At 37.4% G+C, this 18,397-nt stretch overlaps 1 protein-coding gene across 1 annotated transcript; it reads right to left on the minus strand.

Moving 5' to 3' along the window:
• Window positions 1–3,027: 3,027 nt before the first annotated feature.
• On the minus strand, window positions 3,028–17,334 carry LOC143851431 (golgin family A protein (DUF1664)). The gene is made up of 12 exons (XM_077360859.1): window positions 17,143–17,334; window positions 13,659–13,720; window positions 8,148–8,219; window positions 6,913–6,994; window positions 5,849–5,919; window positions 5,366–5,467; window positions 5,161–5,250; window positions 4,961–5,035; window positions 4,826–4,858; window positions 4,646–4,726; window positions 3,600–3,665; window positions 3,028–3,533 (listed from the first exon to the last, which is right to left on the minus strand). Exons 1-12 carry the CDS (start codon window positions 17,198–17,200, stop codon window positions 3,363–3,365), a joined length of 963 nt encoding a protein of 320 aa, XP_077216974.1. The 5' UTR covers window positions 17,201–17,334; the 3' UTR covers window positions 3,028–3,362.
• Between the last annotated feature and the right edge of the window lie 1,063 nt (window positions 17,335–18,397).

Raw genomic sequence — 18,397 nt, forward strand, 5'->3', positions numbered from 1 at the left:
CATCTCACCGAACAAGGGATTAACAAGTAGAATTCCTAAATCCATGTTCCCAAAGTTTTGCAAACTTCATTTCCGTAAAACTCAACTCAACTCAACTAAGCCTTTGTCCCAAACTAGTTGGGCTTGGCTAATGAATCCTTTAGAAATTTTTCACGAAGAAGGTGAAAGAATCTTTCCGGCTCAAATTGACAGTCTAATCCTGGCACTAGTTGGGTACATGGATCATTTTCTGTCATTCTCTCCTATCAAATGTCATGTTCTCTGTTATGTTCCTAGCCATCAAATCTTTTCTCACTGTTTCTACTGAAGTTGTTTTCGCTCTGCCCCTTCTTCTTTTTACTCCATCAACTTGACTCGAGTTACTTCTTCTCACCGGAGCATCCAAAGTTGTGCTCTCTCATCTTCTCCTCAATTGGTGCCACCCCACCTTTTTATAGATGTCTTCATTTTTAATTCTATCTAACCTTGTGTGGCTGCACATCCATCTAAGCATTCGCATCTTCGCTACACTCATCTTATGCACATGTTGCTTCTTAGTGGCCCAACATTATGAGCCATACATCACGGCTGGCCTCACAGCTGTCATTATAAAACTTTCCCTTCAACTTGATAGGTATTTCACGGTCGCACCAAAAATTTATGAATTTAAAACACTTTCAAAAATCTACAATCTTTGCAGTTTCTCAAATCCACAGCAGCCTTTGTGACTAGAGCCACATTGTATCCTTGTGACAAGGCCCAAAAGGCACATACAATCCCTGTGGTGGGTTCACAATCATACCACGTGGAACAAAAAACATTATCATACTATTTTAAATAAATAAATAAAAATTTGGTACACTTGATCCAAATAATTTATTCAAAACCATCATCTTTTTTTAGAATAACATATAACCTATGATATAAACTCTTTCATTTATCAATATAAGTCAATATGAAGAATATTTTCTAAAACTACTTTGAATTAACACATTGAAATAATGTAGAGAAGGCAGAAAATCACTTACTTGGCTACAATCACACATGATGACATCACCACTGTCAAACTAAGAGGGCGTGGATAGTTGTTTTTGTCATTTTAATTTTTAAACAAGGTAAAAGCTTTATTCAGAAAACGACACACAAGAGGGGGCGTCCATATAAAATTTTGGAGGCTCCAATATCTATTCATAGACAAAAGCTCGTGGGTCCCACCACGTCCCTTTTGTTCCTTCAAAAAGCTCCCCCGCGAATTCTAGAAATGGCCTTCTGCTCTCTCTCTCTCTCTCTCTCTCTCAAATGAAAGCAAACACTCACAAAACGCGCTTCTTCTTCTCCTCCACCTCCACCACCGTTGTCTACACGAGCAAAAATGACCAAACTACCCCCACCAAAATCCCCATCACGTCCTCCTCCAAACCCCCAATCCCAATCCCCGTCCATCTCCCTCCATCCATCCAATCAACCTTCGCCATCAAGATCCAATCTAAATACCGGTCCCACCTTGTCCGAACCCTAGTCCGAAAAATCTCAGCCGTCAATTCCGAAGCCGATCAATTCGAACGTCAGATCCAGTGCCAGGAAACAATCGACACCGTCCGTAGAGATAACCGTGAAAAGCTACGAATGAACGAGGGTTTGATGACTCTACTTCTCCGGCTAGATTCCGTGCCCGGAATCTATCCGTCCGTTCGCGATCTCCGGCGATTTGTCAGCCGTCGGATTGTCGGATTACAGGAGGTCTTGGACTCGGTTTCGGAGGCCCGAGTTGAGGAAGCGGACGAGTTTTTTCCGACGAGTTGGGAGGAAATCGTTGCGAGAATGGGAGGAGAGTGTGAGGAGAGAGGAGAGGGGAATGAGGGTTTTGGGTGTTTGGAGAAATTAGGGTTTTGGTTTGAGGATGGGAATGTAAATAGGGTTTAGATAGAAGGGTATATATGGATAAGAAGAATATATGAATTCGTATGGTGTGTTTCAATAATGGCACTCTTCTTCCCGTTTCACACTTTTCTAAGTAGCTGTTGCCTATTGGTATTGATCGAGTGGGGCCCCGCCCCATCTGTGGATGGTCCAGTATTTGCAACTTAATGATCGGGACAATCATATCCGTCCGATCAAAACTGTTAGAAAGCATAGAGTTATAGACTAGTTATATACTTATAGTTATTGTACATGTCTTATAGTAAGGTGAAGTCTAGTGCTTTTCAAAATGTACAGTGGGGCCAACTTCATAGGATGATCAAGACCGTTCATTTGTTGTGCCCCAACATTAATAGTCCGTACTCCAAATCAAAAATTAGGGTTCTGGTCTGAGGATACAAATGTAAATATGGTATAGATTAAAGAGGTAAATATAGACAAAGTTACAAGTAGAATGTGAAGTTTAACAGTTCCGCACCCCCTTGTTTCAATAATGGCACTCTTCTTCCCGTTTTATACTTTAATGGGCTCAAACAATCCATCGATCTAATGGGTCCAAACTTAATCGGACAGGACTAGGGGTCTCAAGGGATCCACTCACCTATGTCTTACTCACGATCCATTCAAATCCCTCTTCGGTCGGATCAGATTAGCGGTTCAAGTGTTCTTTGGATCCTACTTCTCGTGTCTCAGTCAATATGCATTTCAAATCGTCCATTGGAGTGTCCTAGTAGGTCCTATTAGGACCTACCTACATTGGGTTATGGATTTCGGATCAATGGTTAGAGAAGAAAGAGGAGTAATTGTTGAAAAAATTGCATGTTTTATTTTTACTAAAATACTGTTGAATAATACATAATTATAAAAAAATAAATCAGATTTAGGACTGTCCCAAGGGTCTTTGTTAGTTGTCCGGATCCAGATCCGATCGGAAAAAATTCGGATCCCATGTGTGTCCATGAATCCTAGTCGTCTGCTTGAGTTCGGATTTGGATGATCCATCGGACCGTCTGGGTTCATTGACACCCCTAGACAAGACTTGGACATAAGTGGATCCGTCAGACACTATTTGCAGACAACCACCATTCCTTTCACTTCTTGAAAAATCCCACCTGAAATCACCTGGTATTTCTAGTATAAACTAGTCACAAGATGTAGTATTGATATATTGAATGTATTTTACATTGGAAAAACCTAAAACAATATTGTTTTTACAACAATTGACTGTGTTCATACAAAAAATCAAGGACTATAATTGCCATCGGTACATGATCCACATATCATCACCAGAAATCAACGGTCAGCATTACATCTGAGGAAAAAATAACGAATTCGGGCCACCCTTCGAGTTGCGCCAACCCAAACCAATACAATCAATCTAAGTGTTGTACCAAGTGTAATCACTGAGCCAAATAGAAACCAGCTCATTGATAAAATCAAAAGTTTTATTGAATATATGCTAATCAGAAGATGTTTGTTAAAGATATCCCACTTGCAAATGACCTGTGTATTCTAGTTTTTGTCGTTGAACTGGTTTTGGTGGGTTTATCTGGGAAATCATTCTGTAATAGTGTGCTAATCTTTGATTTTTCTACCTCTCCTGACTCGATACTATCAGCAATGAATTGGAGCCCCTGAAATATAAAATATGCGAACATATAAGATAAAGAAAAGTACATAAGAAAGTAAAATCAAAGTACCTTCAGTGTTTTCTCCTCTGAAAAGATTGCCTTCGAATGGTCTAGTGGAAGTTTAGTGCTGAAATCCTGTCACATTAAAGAAAATTATATCGACACTAAATACTTGAAAGAAGAGAGATTCATTTAGAATGGCGTTTAGTGAAATCCTTGTCCCTTCAACTTCAAGGAAACCTCATAGCAGCTTTTACACAAATGTAACAAATTAATGCAATATTTTGTTAGACCTGTGCCGACACCAACTAGTTTGGGACAAAAGCTTAGTTGAGTTGAGTTGAGATTTTGTTAGACCAGAATATATTTTGCCACTATAAATTTCTACTACACTAGGGATGCAACTGTATGGTAAAACAATATAGCAGTATAAATTGCAAAATAACTAAACAGCGTGCCTCTTCAGCTACAACCTAGAGAAGCATGGTTCAGATCAGTTCCAATTCTGTTTACAAATGGAAGGACATATCAAGATAGACTATTGTTTTATAAGATAAGTTGAAGATGGTCAGATACAGCTTCTCTATGCTCCAGCCAATGAACAGGGTACTGGCGTTCTCACCAAAGGCCTGTCTGAAGAAGAAAAACTCTCTCAAGCATGCACTTTAATTCATCAGTCAAGTGCCTCAGCTTATCACTACTGAGTAGTTTGGCTTGTAATTATGTGGGAGTCTTATAGATAACATAATTTCATGGAGTGAGGAATGACCAAGAACTCCTCTTCCCCTCAGGAAAACTATTCTCTCCTTTATTCTTCACTCCATTTTCAATAAATGGATGGAATCAATGGGAATTTCAATTTCTCACAAATCTTGAATGCATCTAGACTGAACCGTGCAACTTAAGAGTTAAATTTTTGGGAGAGAGAGCAGTTTGGGTGTAATATCGTGGGCCAGGTTGAATATCCAGATTTACAAATGAGTCGTGACTATGATTTAAGCAAGTCTGCAACTAGAACTACAAGCTGCAGTGTTAAATCAAAGTAATTAAGCCATGCAACCCATGCCAAAACGCAGAATTGTCGTATTAAGAAAAAATAAACATTAATATGAGACCTGAAAAGGCTTAGCATTGGCTCCATCATTAACCCCTCCAGCAATTTGGCACAGATACCAGACACCTGCGTTAGCAAAATCCTGTACAATGTAAACATATAATCAATCCCTTGATAAATCTTTCGTGAAGTAAACATATATATGGCAAGCTAGTATTTGTGATGACTACAGATATATAACCTGTTTGTTTTCAAGAAGTTCGATTTTTCCATCCTGTACAGTGAAACAATAATTGCAATATTAGTAAAACTCGTCCTATTGGCCTACTGAGATAAGCATTCCAGACATGAAGTACAGATTCTATAATTAACTTACCAGTCCCGATATCATTTTTTGAATTGTTTCGATATCAAATCCAATTTGAAATAGATCTGACTTCACCTCGCTTACCTGAATAAATTACCATAAAGAATTGCCAATAGATAAACATAACATGCTTTACATTAACATAGCTTGACCAAGCATCATCACTTGGTCACAAGTCCATAACAGAAAAAATATATCCCTTCACCTACCTCATTCATGATAACCTTCGAGATTGCCTTCTGCTCATCCACCTTTCCATCCAAGTTTTCAAGCCGTTGAGACAAATGTCTTTTTGCTGACTGGAAAGTAAGTAGCAAAACACTATCAAGTGTACTGAAAAGAATGAAATACGATAAGTTCATAATGTATAAAGATGGATTACTTAATAAGTTATAAATTGTTCCTAAAACATACAGTCAAAGCCGCAGATACTAGCTCCAATTGCTTGGACACATTTGCAACAGCATTGGCCATATTATGCTTTGTGACAAACATAATATCAGAAAAGGACCAGCCCTGAATGAAATAAAAATGATAAATACACATTCAAATTGCAATCAAATTATTAACTTCAGGCCAGAACCACTATAAGAATATGCTACAAATCTGAAACCCTAAATACAGAACATTGTTGCAGTCTGGAATCAATCAAAAAGTAGAAACTTCTGTCAGTCAAAAGCAATAGGTATAATTGCCCTTACAAGGGGAGATTAATACCATTTCGGAAAAAAAATAACATGATTAGCCATTATATGTGAAGTAGTCGAGTCAAGAAATTGAATAAATGAACAGAACACTAGCAAACAGTTATAAAAACAAATGCAATTATTTGCACCCTTGAAACACAATGTGGAACAGAATATATAGGCTTTGTTGGTTTAACATGTAGAATCTTGCCTTCCACCACATATAGCAATAACCCATTGCTCCAAGTGCAGCAGCTGGCACCATGTAAGAGGCAAAATTTCCTGGATAAATGAGAACCCATAAGCATATTTAATTGCCATGCAGATTAAATGGAAGTCAGTAATACAGAAAATATCTTCAGTCATGAGGCACAGAGATGCATACACAGAAGCAAGAAAGTCAAGCAAAGATCAAAAGCAAGGTCATGCAAATTAACACGCTTGCCGACCAATTCATTTACATTAATTAGTAATTACTAATATTGGCATGTTGGTGGCTTTCTAACACACAAGGTATCTGAAGATCATGGAATTGGGACTCTGCATCAAGTAATTTGTTAACTAACAAACTTCTCCAGAAGCTTAAGCTGTTGGAGAAAGGCGTTATTTATCTTTTATACTTTAACACTCCCCCGCACGTGTGGCCCACTTGGCAAACACATGGCACATGTGGTCCCACTTTGGGCCGACCATCGCATGTGGATTTTTGCTATCCGGGAGGTTTGAACTCGAGACCTTTGGCTCTGATACCATGTTAACTAACCAACTTCTCCAGAAGCTTAAGCTGTTGGAGAAAGGCGTTATTTATCTTTTATACTTTAACATAATTCAAAAGAAACATAGATAGTAGTGCACAAACAGTATCAAGTAAGACCATTGAAAAGACTGGATTTCAAATTCCATCCTGAAACAAGCCTCTGGTTTTATTGTTTAAAAGAAAGCAAAACTCTAAATTCCAACAAAAAGATCTGCCGTTCCCAACTATTTTACAGTCATTATTCAAAGTTGGGAAGTGGCATCATTTACAGTCGTTACATTCTACAAATGATCGATCGACACAGGTTGAGATTTAAAATTGGAGATAAATAATCCGGTAAGCTTGGCCCATGAGATGGATGATATTCTTGCAGGGAAATATCCTATATCAATCATGATTTTATTTCTTCTAAATCCAAAGCTAAACTAGATTTTGAATGAAAGATATGATAATCTGAAATATTTTCAATGAAAATAGTTGATGCCCAAATGCCTAAACCAAACAAAATGAGTCCATACCACTGGAAGAAGAATTTCCATTGAATATGGTGACCGGCCTAGATAATGTCAAATCCCTGACCTCTTGCGCTAAATGCCGAATCTGCGAGCAACAAACAAATCTTAAGTAACCACAGAAATATCACCTTCAAGATGAGTAAAACAAAACCTGTTACTAGGATAAATTTACCTAGGAAAAAGAATTAACTATATCATACATGCACATTATATACATACGTAATTAAAATTTTAAAACATGCACGCACACAGACATGACAATATCTTATGGCCAAAGGGAATACAGGCAAGAACACATGAAGGCGGTTTAAACACTTTATTACCAAGACTGTTTGACTATCTCATTAGCCACAAATAAAATATAACTAAAGGGGACTTCTATGCCACTATGCAAATCCATTAACTCATTGACACCATGTATTTTATATGATTCCTTTTTTAATCCATATAAAAGACTACATTTTTTATAAACATATGTTTTAATGTTTCCTTAATTTTACAGAAATTTCACCAAAATTTCCATCCGAAACCGACATGTTTCCATTTCCATCACGACCGAAATGCATATAGAAACCAAAACCTGAAACCTTATTCAAATCTCAACTGTCTCCCAAACATGGAATTTCCAAGGATATGCACTAACACTACATACCTAAGTATATGTTGGGTGGTAGCTGTTTTCATAAGCAAAAAAGCCCGAGCAAAAGACCCTCAGGGGCTAAGATTCTATCTGAATGAGTAAGAGCTCGAACTTGAGGAATAGGTGTAAGGGCTAAAAGCAGGTGGATAAGCTAGAAGAAGGAGTAAGAGCGTTAACGAGAAGAATAGTCAAATTTGGAGTCTTAGAATGGATCCATGAACAGAGCTAGGGGAACCTGCGCACGCAAGAGAAGTGCTACGGCCAAGAACCAAAGGAGGTCAACGACTAAGGAGCAGCCCCAGCGAAAAGCTGTGGCTAGCAGTTGGACTATTCAATGTTGAGGATATTTCATAACAATTAAAAGAGGAAAAGAAACAAAGAAACCCACAAATATAAGCAAATGGTTCAATATCAATGTGCAAGTTTGTGGGTGAAACGGATATTGTCCAATAGATAGAGAACAACACATACAAAAAATGAAGAAAGGAGCCAAAAAGAGTATAAGTAAATTAAATATTTACCTATTGATTTCAAATCTTTATGAGGAAAAACTATGGCTAACTTCAAACAACAGCCCAGAGAACCAGAATTGTAATACCTGAGCTGCCAAATGTGAGCTATCAAAGTTGTTTGATGAGACCTCAATTCCATTCAAACCCTTCAATAATTCCTGAAAGAAAAAGAGCCACTCCATTTTAATACAGACTCTCCATTTAAAGCAAGCTGTCTTCATATGTAGCCAAATTCATAATTGCAATCTGATCATTCCATTGATGTCGAACAAAAAGCAATGAAGTTAACATCACCCAACATTCATAAATGCACATCCTGCTGTGAATTAAGGAATACATACCAAATTCAATTACAAAAGTACTTAACAAAAAAGCATAAACATTTTCTTCTTTTTTATACAGATCCCTACTACCATCAAGAACCAAATGTGAGGATGTAAGCACCCAACACAATCTTCGAGTATTAATAACTGGATCAGGGGAACTCTTTTCCTCGAAAAATGGTCTTCGGATATCTCGCTGGAAATGATTCGGGTATCTTCAATCCACGAGTGGAAATGTCGTCCCGATCTTCATGTTAAGTTCTGGACCCCAAAGGCTCTCATTAGGGTTGATAGTGCTCTCGGAACTCCTCCCTACACAGATTCTCAAACCGCAGCAGAGAAATCAAAACTCTCTGTTGCTCACGCATGTGTGAAAGTGAATGTAGGTTCCTCTTTGCTGGATAAAATTGACATCAATACTCTTGGGGAACCATCAACAACAAGCTGAATATGACTGGAAGCCTAATGCCTGCACCCCATGTTAAAATTGAATGAAGAATCAAGGGTTGACCGATTCAAATCGGAAGGAAGAATTATTTTCATAGAACCCTTACGATTCAAGTACATTTTTACAATTTTTTATGACTCTTTTCTGTTCGCTTATTTTTTGTGGTGGACCCTTTACGATTAGAAATAAATTGTAAATGAACCCCCCCTCAACTTATAACCTAAAAAGAAGTAAAGAAAACCCTAACTCTATTCTTTTTTTATTTTTTTGAATGGCCATCCTAACTCATCCTTAACCCTAATTATATTCATCTCCTCCTTCCTTCTCCTTTTTCTCCTCTTCTTTCCTTCTCCTCCTCCTCATCCTTCCTACTTCTACTAAATATCAGCCGCTTCTCCTCCTCCTCCTTCCTACTTCTACCAATACCAGCCCCAAGTTTGGATTATTAATCATGGAATTTTATATTTAATAATTTAATAGTTTTGAATGAAAAATAGATAATTACACATTTTATTCTTATTTTATATATTTTATATTTTTTTAATATTTTCCTCATTTTTATATGTAAATCTGAAAAAATCTTACGATTGACGATCCGATTTATAATTCGATACGATTTGAACCCTGTTACGATTTAAGATTCGATTGCGATTTTCATTTTCAGAACCTTGCCCGCACCCACTGCTTGGATTTTAGATTTGAGCCATTCTTCCTATGCCTGTTCAAGAAACACACTCCAATTGAAGACTACCAAATCTGTTACATAAGACTGGATCCCAGTCAACAAAAAAAATCAGTATGGGAACCAAGGCCAATCTCAGACTATCCATCCCAAAAGTAAATCATTTCTCGGTTCTTGCAGAAATTGATGAAGAAACTACTATATATTTTTTGCTGAATTCTATGAAGAAACTACTATTGCTGAATCAGAGAACATATCTCAGGGTGCTGAGGGATCTGACTTAGGATTGGAGGAAGACTTTGAGATTGATGAGGAACTGTTTACAAGTGTTCCCATTGGTGTCGCTGCAAATTGGCTGATCCCAACCATAGATGCAGGAAACACCTAGGGTAGGTGGGAAACGCGTTTCCGAAATGGGTACGAAACGCTTTTTGGAAAATGGTGAAATGCCTTAAAATCATATGTGAAACGTTTGTGAAACGCGTTTCTTGGAATTTTAAGACTTTTAAAGCTTATATTTAAACCCCCTTTAGTTTACTATGGACAGCCCTATCTAAGTGTAAAGAGGAGAGTCCTAAATACACTAAAGAGGGCTATCCTTATAAAGATATGGGGCGGATATATTAGCAACAGAAGGGCCAAAAGAAACTCCGAAACGGGTACGAAACGCTTTTCGGAAAATGGTGAAATGCCTGTGAAACACCTTAAATCATATGTGAAACGTTTGTGAAACACCTTAAATCATATGTGAAACGGGTACGAAATGCTTCTTGGAATTTTAAGACTTTTCAGTTTATTGCAACTTTTCAATAAAGGATTCTTTTCTGATTTTCATTTCAGTTTATCACCTTATTGTAAGTTAGCAACTAATTGTATTTGTGCCATTGTGGGCTCCAAACTGATTATTGGATTCCAAAATTAGTTTATTGCAACTGATTGTGGGCCCTTTTCTTTGAAATTGAATCTTTCAACTTCTCCCATACTTTTAGGGATGGAGAATGAATTTGATGAGGTTGATGCCTAGTTTAGGGGTGGAGATGGAGATGAACCGTATGGAAATTTAAATGATTATGATGGTGATACTAGTGAATATAATGAATATATATGGGAAGATGAAAATCATGAATATTATGACAATGAAGATGGGACGGTTGATGATATTTTTATGATGAAGATGGAAATCTTCTTCCAGGGGCAAAGGGGCCTTTATGGAGACATGTTGTTAAAGGGAGAAAATGTGGAAGGGGCCATGGTGGATCAATTGCCTTTAAATGTCGACATTGTCAACATATATACAATGTATCCTACACCCGTGTACATGCCCATCTAATGGGTGCTCCGAAAGGCCAAAAAGTTGGAATCAGTTACTGCAGTGTTGCTAAAAACGATAGAAAACTACAGGCCAAGGTGAGAAGACAAGTAGAGAGGTTTGAGAATGCATAAGGAGCACTTAAGTTGAAGAGGTCACGCCTTGACAGGCCCACTCTTATGACAGATAAATCCTCTACATCAAGGGGTATTGCAGGCCCTCTTCCAAAAGCCTTCAAAATACAAGAGCAGGAAGAGGTAGATTATAAGGTTGTGAGGTTCTTGACGGGGAATGGAATTCCATTCAATGTATTGAGGTCGTCGTATTGGGAAGAGATGGTTTTCGCAATTAGTCAGGTACCGGGGTACAAACTAGGCATCAACCTCATGCGGTTCATCTCCATCACCACCCCTAAACTAGGCATCAACCTCATCGAATTCATTCTCCATCCCTAAAAGTATGGAAGAAGTTGAAAGATTCAATTTCAAAGAAAAGGGCCCACAATCAGTTGCAATAAACTAATTTTGGAATCCAATAATCAGTTTGCAGCCCACACTGGCACAAATACAATTAGTCGCAAACTTACAATCAGAAAATAATCCTTTATTGAAAAGTTGCAATAAACTGAAAAGTATTAATGAATCCTTTATTAAGGCCCTGTTTTTTTATTAAGACCCAAATTTTGCACTGATTATTGGACTCAAAATTACGTAAATTTGAATCCAATACACTTTGGGACTCACAATCCAAAACAGACAGGGCCTTAAGTGCAAAATTTAAGGTTTGGGACCCTGGGTACAAGTTAAAAAAAGGATTGGGTACAAGTTAAAAAAATTTGGAGAAATATTACAGTACTAGATGGAAGGTCTGGGTGCAAGTTAAAAAACAAAAGTTAAAATTTAAAACAGTAAAATAAGCGTAAAATTGTCATTTTGAAAATGATAACTAAGACGATTAATAAAAGTAAATTTTAGGGATGATTTAGAAATCAGTTTCTTAAGGCGAATAATATTTCCACCCCCCACCACCCCCCCCAGGCCCTGTTCTTTTGAGATTATGACCACCGATTGTGAGCCCCCAGGCTATTATTGGAGTCAAAATTACATTAATTTTGAGTCAAATAATCAGCTAGGGCTGGGGGCATACAATCAGCTATCACAATCTCAAACGAACAGGGCCTTAAAGGGGTGAATTTATCCTCAAGCAGTGAACCATTCTCACAGAAACTGTTTGGGAGGAGGAGATATCCATTCTCACAGAAACCGTTCCGGAGGCGTGGTGGAATATCACTGCCCAAAAGAAAATGAAGAAAGAGAAAAGAAAATGAAGAAGAGTAAGAGGAAGAAGAAGAAGACAGAGAGAGAGAGGTACCGATTGACGGACTCCGGAGAGAGGCCCGCCGCTGCACCGAGAGAGAGAGAGAGAGAGAGAGAGAGAGAGAGAGAGAGAGAGAGAGAGAGAGAGAGAGAGGGAGTATCGGGACTTAGGGTTTCTTTAGGCCCTTTTGTTGCTAATATATCCGCCCCATATTTTTATAAGGACATCCCTCTTTAGTGTATTTATGACTCTCCTCTTTAAACTAGATAGGGTTGGCCACAGTAAACTAAAGGGGGTTTAAATATACCCTTTAAAAGTCTTAAAATTCCAAGAAACCCGTTTCCATGGAAATAAAACGTGTTTCCCATTTCTTGGAAACGTGATTTTAAGGCATTTCACCATTTTCTAAAAAGCGTTTCGTGCCCGTTTCGGAAACGCGTTTCCCACCTACCCTAGGCGTTTCCTGCATCTATGGGATCAACTATGCAAACTTCCCATCTCAGAACCCATTGAAACCATCCTTTTCCATTGATCTGTCCTATTAGTCCCATGTGCAGCCAAGCATCTTGTAGAATCCATATCATTGGATTTCCACAAAAAACCATGCCCATAATCCTGCCTACTACCTCTACTATAACCTACAATAGATACTGCCGAAAGCACAAATGGTGCAGAAAAAAAAATAATTAGATTATCTGCCCCACTCTACACAATGTCTAATACCTCACCACTGGGATTCGTATTATCACCCATCAACGGCTGCAAGTGACTGGGTGCCAGTCTCAACTGAATCTTTTTCCAGTCCCTCCTTTGGGAACTAATCAGCAGTTTCGTTCATGGCAAGATTTTAAACTTCGGTTTCGGTTGCCACAGTAACGGAAGCGTTTCGGTTTTGGAGGCATGGTTTTAAATTTCGGCTGAAATTCGGAATTTCAGCTGAAATTTTTCGGTTTCGGTCAACTCTGACATTAAATTTTTTGGTATTCGGAAAATTACCAAATTTAGGCCGAAATGCCAAAATTTCCCAAATTTCCCTGATTTTCTAAATTTTGAATTTTTGATATCTTACCCAAATTTCCGAATCCAAAATTTCCACCCAAAATTTCCAACCATGATTTTACAAGATTTCCACCGAAATTTAAAACCTTGTTTGGAAGTGTTTTCCTGTATTGACTTATTCCTGACCAATGCACAAGTTGTTTATCGTCCACAAAACGCTAACTGTTAAGAATTTTGTCAAGATTGTGACTGTTGTTATGTATAAACTTGGATGCAGTTCATAAATATTTAAGCTTGGTAACAATTCATCAATATTTAACAACTCATACATATTTTCAATTCATGTAACTTTAGCAAGATGAGAGGCATTATTAATAAAGGAAAAAGTCTCTTGAGACCAAGTTCACTCAGTTAGCCAGAAATGCCCTCAAGGAAGTTCCATTTTTCCTGTGAGGGCCAAAAATTCTTAATCTTACATGTATGTGCATGGGGTGTTCATGAGATCAAACAATTGATTACCTGGACTTCGGAGATGATCTCAGACAGACGACCATTCCTCAAGATAACAGAACTGGTCAAACCTAAACAACAGCAAATAAAACAAGCCTAGCTGTGAGTACCAGTACGTATACCATTTAATGTCACCAATTAGGAAAAGTAAGATACAAAAAGAAAAATGATTAAATGCATGCATATATATTACAGCACTTCTTGCCAAGGACATCAAGGCACCAAATATATTTCATTCAAATGGAAAGCCTCTGCACTGATTTTGCAACAAAATTACAGGGGACTATATTATAAATATTCCAAATATTCCAGGAAGATAGAAACAAGGAAACCCCAGCATCAAAGAAGTTACAAGTATGAGTAATAGTCATTCTGCATAAAATTTCAGTTACCAAGAACTAGAGTGTTTTCCATTCAAAAAGAAGAAGAAGAAGAAGACAGTATTGTACATCTGAAAATTGAAATATATAAAATTACTATGAAAGGTGTCGTACAAACTTCTCGCAACCCCTTCTGGTTATATATCAATTATTTGGGGTGACCAATACCTCTCTAATACCTCTACATGCATGTGACAAAGATATACTAACTAGAAAGAAGACAACATTACATAAATAAATAGATATGTCAGAACAAATTCAGCCTTTAAAATGCCTATTCAAGCTAGAATGTAGATACATCATATCATCATTTCTTAAGATGAGTTCATATTTATCCTTGCCAAGTGCCTTGGTAAATGCTTTAAAATATCAGTGTTGGTCTTTGTTTATGATAAAAGGTTCCTTGATCAGTTCACTTTCACCCTAAAAAGCTTAGTCGGGATATTATACCCGGATATTTGTGGAGGCCCAAGTGTTGTGTCTAACATGATACAATACTCATACTCGTACATGTTCACAATAATCAGATACATTGCACCAAACTGAATTCTGCAAGGGTCATGTAAATCGAATAAACAGCCTGCCCTGACAAAAGTGTTATCAGAATGGCATGGTCGATTAATGAGACCTCTCATTATTCTTATATACAAAACAAAATCCTTACGAACCTCCCCTTCATCCTTACAACCTCATAACAGTTATGAAAATTTCCACTAGCTTCCACACTTGGAGGTAAGGATATGAACATTTCTTCCTCCAAGTCTCATGAAGGCATGCATTTTCAGAAACCAATAGCAGCAGAGGAGGGTCTATTTTAGCAATACAATGGCTACCACTCAACATATTCAACACGGAATGGTTTGAAATGCTTTCATCCAAACTCCAATACCTTTGAATGTATACTAGACTACGAGATGAGCTTAATATTTACCCATTGTGCCACTTTGTACTCTCATGAGTCTCATCTATAGTCGATGGGTGATTGATGCAAGTAAAGCACTAAGAAATTAAGAATCCACCAAAAGTACAAAACTTTGCATCATTTTCCTTCAACATAATTTATTGCCAACAAAAATAAACAGTATTCTACAAAAATGAGACTAGCTCCCCATACGAATGAGGAGACAGGATATTAATGTGATCTAAAAATGACTTATTTGAAAAAAAGAAGTTATAAGGTATTACTGTTAGGAAATATAGATGCTCGGACCTACAATCTTTCTTTCCATCACCTTGACGTAGATGATGGGTTTGCTCTGAGACACACACACTTCAAGAACTTATGCAGAGAGAAATCTCTAGCCATCAGCTCAAGGCTTAAACTATAGTAAACACATAAAATCACAAAGAAATATATATACAAGAGAATATTATGCCCTTACGAACATGGAAAAGGGTAAATAGAATAAAATAAGGTTACATGTAAGTATACAAAAAAAAAATATCATTTAATGGAAGAATGAATCTTTTTTAACACTATCAAACTCAATATTGTGTCGAAGAAATAAGTGAGATTTCATGTAACCGACAATGAGAGATCTTTGTATTATATATTCTCCTGAGAGAGGAGAAGATACTGATGGTAATCTTAGTCACACTTCTATTGCTTGAAAATAGAACAAGTTAGCCACTGCAAATGTTTCTCACGATATCAGAGCAACCATCACAGTCAAACTATCTCTGTGGTAGTATCAATGGCTTGACATTCTGCCACAAAGTTGGATGTAGCAATTGTATCGTGTTTCTTATCCCGTTAAATCAAGGATTACCAACAAGAAGGCAGAAACTAGTGATAAGTGAGTGATCAACGGGACACCCATTCCAGCAAACATCAGGATAAACAGTGGGGTAAGAGATGAGGAAGTGGGCAATAACGAACCAGAGGCAATTCCACAAAATAGCTCACCATACTGCTGCCATATGAACATTCCTAGGTACTAAGCCAAACCGATTGACAACATGCACGACTTGAGGAAAAACAGGAGAAAAACAATCAAATACACAAGGCTCCCAAGCAGCTGCCGATAACTCATAATATTGGATTAGAGAGAACCATCATCAGCGCCGTACATTAAACATTCAACTCAAGTTGTGTATAACAGACTTCAAATCAGCACTTTAAATGACATAATAAATGTCGAAGGGGAGAGAATACAACCGTAAGCCTTAAGAATAATTATTTGTAATTTTTTTAAGTTGCAACAGAGAATCATCAGCTCAATATGTTGTGTACGAAATTAGAATCTGCTCACAAAATCCAGTATTAAATCAATCTAAAAAAACATATAAAATTGGAAGGAAAACTCTCCAAAATGTCACATTTCTGGCACACAACATCGAATTGAAGATAGTGACAAAATTTTAACTCCCCATTTCATCATTACAACACTAGATTATGCTTTCCTTGTAATCGCTTTAGTGGTCACATCCAAGATTTTAAACTTCGGTTACGGTATGAAATTTTTTAGAAATATCTTAGAGGAATCCTGTGGTTCTTCTCTAGAATGTCTTTGTTTTTTTTATCTGGAAAGTTGCATGTTTCGCATATTTCAATCGAAACATGAATGGAATCTCGAAATTTCGGAAGAAATCTTGTATTTTTCAGAATCCAAGTGGATTTCTACCTAAACGAAATGTTTCGGCCAAAATTTAAAACCATGGTCGCATCCACACAGTGGCTTATAAGATGTCAACTGTTGTCCATCTTTTTTTCCCAGTGATTTTGCATGTTTGAATCGAGCTGTACAGATTTTCTGTCTCTAACATTCATACCTTACTTAATTCATAGAATTTCCTCTCCTATTTGGAATTAGGGTTTACATGAGCTTCTTTAGCAGCTTTCAACTGTTCAATAATTTTCAAACTTGGTTCAATTCATCAGAGAAATTAACAAAACACTAGATATTTTTCAAAATCATTTAATCGAATTTGAAATTAGGGTTTTGTGGGTTTTCCTCTTTAGCTTCCTAAATTAGGTTCAAATCAACGAAGATACAGCTTGTGAAATTTCACTGGCATTCGCAATATAAGTTTATCAATAAAGCTAAAGTTCCAATCCAATAAAAAGGAATTAAATCAAAGAAACTTCATAAATCTATATAGAGAAAAATTACCTGCTCCAACGAGAATAAGAACTTTAGATGTAGAAACTCCCGTCTGCATCATCGCCATTTTTCTTGAGGAGGAGTGGATTTATCAACAGATTTGACGAGAGAGAGGGAAAATTTTCAGAGAAGAACACGGAAATGGAAACGTTGTTTTTCTGTGCTTTCTTTTTCTTCTTTTTGTGTGTTGGGAAAACAGTTTTTCTCTCTCACTACCTCAGACAAAGTATGCTAAATCCACACCGTTCATTTGGTGGGGCCAAAAGAACGGTGATCCGATGTTGAATCATCAAAATTATGGCACTACCATTTTTTAATAATCACACCAATTCAGCTTGTCTTTTTTCTCGTAAATAATTTAGGGCCGAAATTACACTAATTTCCGCCCAAATAAACTACCAGAAATGATATCAGCACTCTAATGATTTGATAATTCCGCTCCACTTCCTTGTATTTTAGTATTTAAAGGGCTTGTGAGTAGGGGTGTAAACGAGCAGAGCTTGGCCCAACTCGGCTTGGCTCGGCTCGTTAAGCTCAACACATGAGCTCGGGCTCGGCTCGGTCAGGCTCACAAGCCTTACCGTGAGCCTTACCGTGAGCCTTACCGAACTCATTAATGGGCCAATTGGGCCCCAAAATCCTACATATTTTGGTCTTTTTTGGACCTATCTCGTACAATCAATTGATTCAAATTAAATAATTAAATAACCTGTAAGGGATTTAGAGTTATAACTTATAAAATTATATATATAATATATATGTGTATATATAATATGAGGAAAAGGATTGTACGCTCGAGCGTACCAAGCTTATGGTACGCTCGAGTGCCCCAATCACATGGGTCCCACATTTTTTGTAGTGATCCAAAGCATTCATTTGCAAGGTCCTATCATAGATAGGGTGTGTACTAAAAATTAGCTCCATTGAATCATCCTAACCCCTCCAAAAGTGGAGGGCAAAAATGGGCAGATTTGCGGTCTGTCCATTTTGTCCTCAACAAATGGATGGGTTAGGATGATCATATGGAGCTGATTTTTGGTACACACCTTATCTATGATAGAGCCTTTCAAGTGAATGTTTTGGATCATCCTAACAGAGTGGGCCCATATGTGATTGGGCACTCGAGCGTACAATCATTTTCCTCATATATATATATATATATATATATATATATATATATATAATTCTTAATGAGCCTTAACGAACAGAGCTGAGCCTGGCCTAGCTCGGGCTCGGCGCGTTAAGGATTCGAGCGAGCCTCCGA

This window comes from Tasmannia lanceolata, unplaced genomic scaffold (genome assembly GCF_043159265.1).
Source record: "Tasmannia lanceolata isolate RefF3 unplaced genomic scaffold, GAP_Taslan_0.1 ptg000018l, whole genome shotgun sequence".
Taxonomy (NCBI): Eukaryota; Viridiplantae; Streptophyta; class Magnoliopsida; order Canellales; family Winteraceae; genus Tasmannia; species Tasmannia lanceolata.

What these genes read in the sequence shown, in the direction of transcription:
- LOC143851431 (XM_077360859.1), bottom strand. Translation starts at nt 17,200, where the DNA reads ATGGCGATGATGCAGACGGGAGTTTCTACATCTAAAGTTCTTATTCTC. An exon ending in GCTCACATTTGGCAGCTCAG is followed by an intron (nt 6,995 to 8,147) that starts GTATTACAATTC and finishes TGTTGCTCGCAG; the next exon opens with ATTCGGCATTTAGCGCAAGA. An exon ending in AACTTCTTGAAAACAAACAG is followed by an intron (nt 4,727 to 4,825) that starts GTTATATATCTG and finishes TACATTGTACAG; the next exon opens with GATTTTGCTAACGCAGGTGT.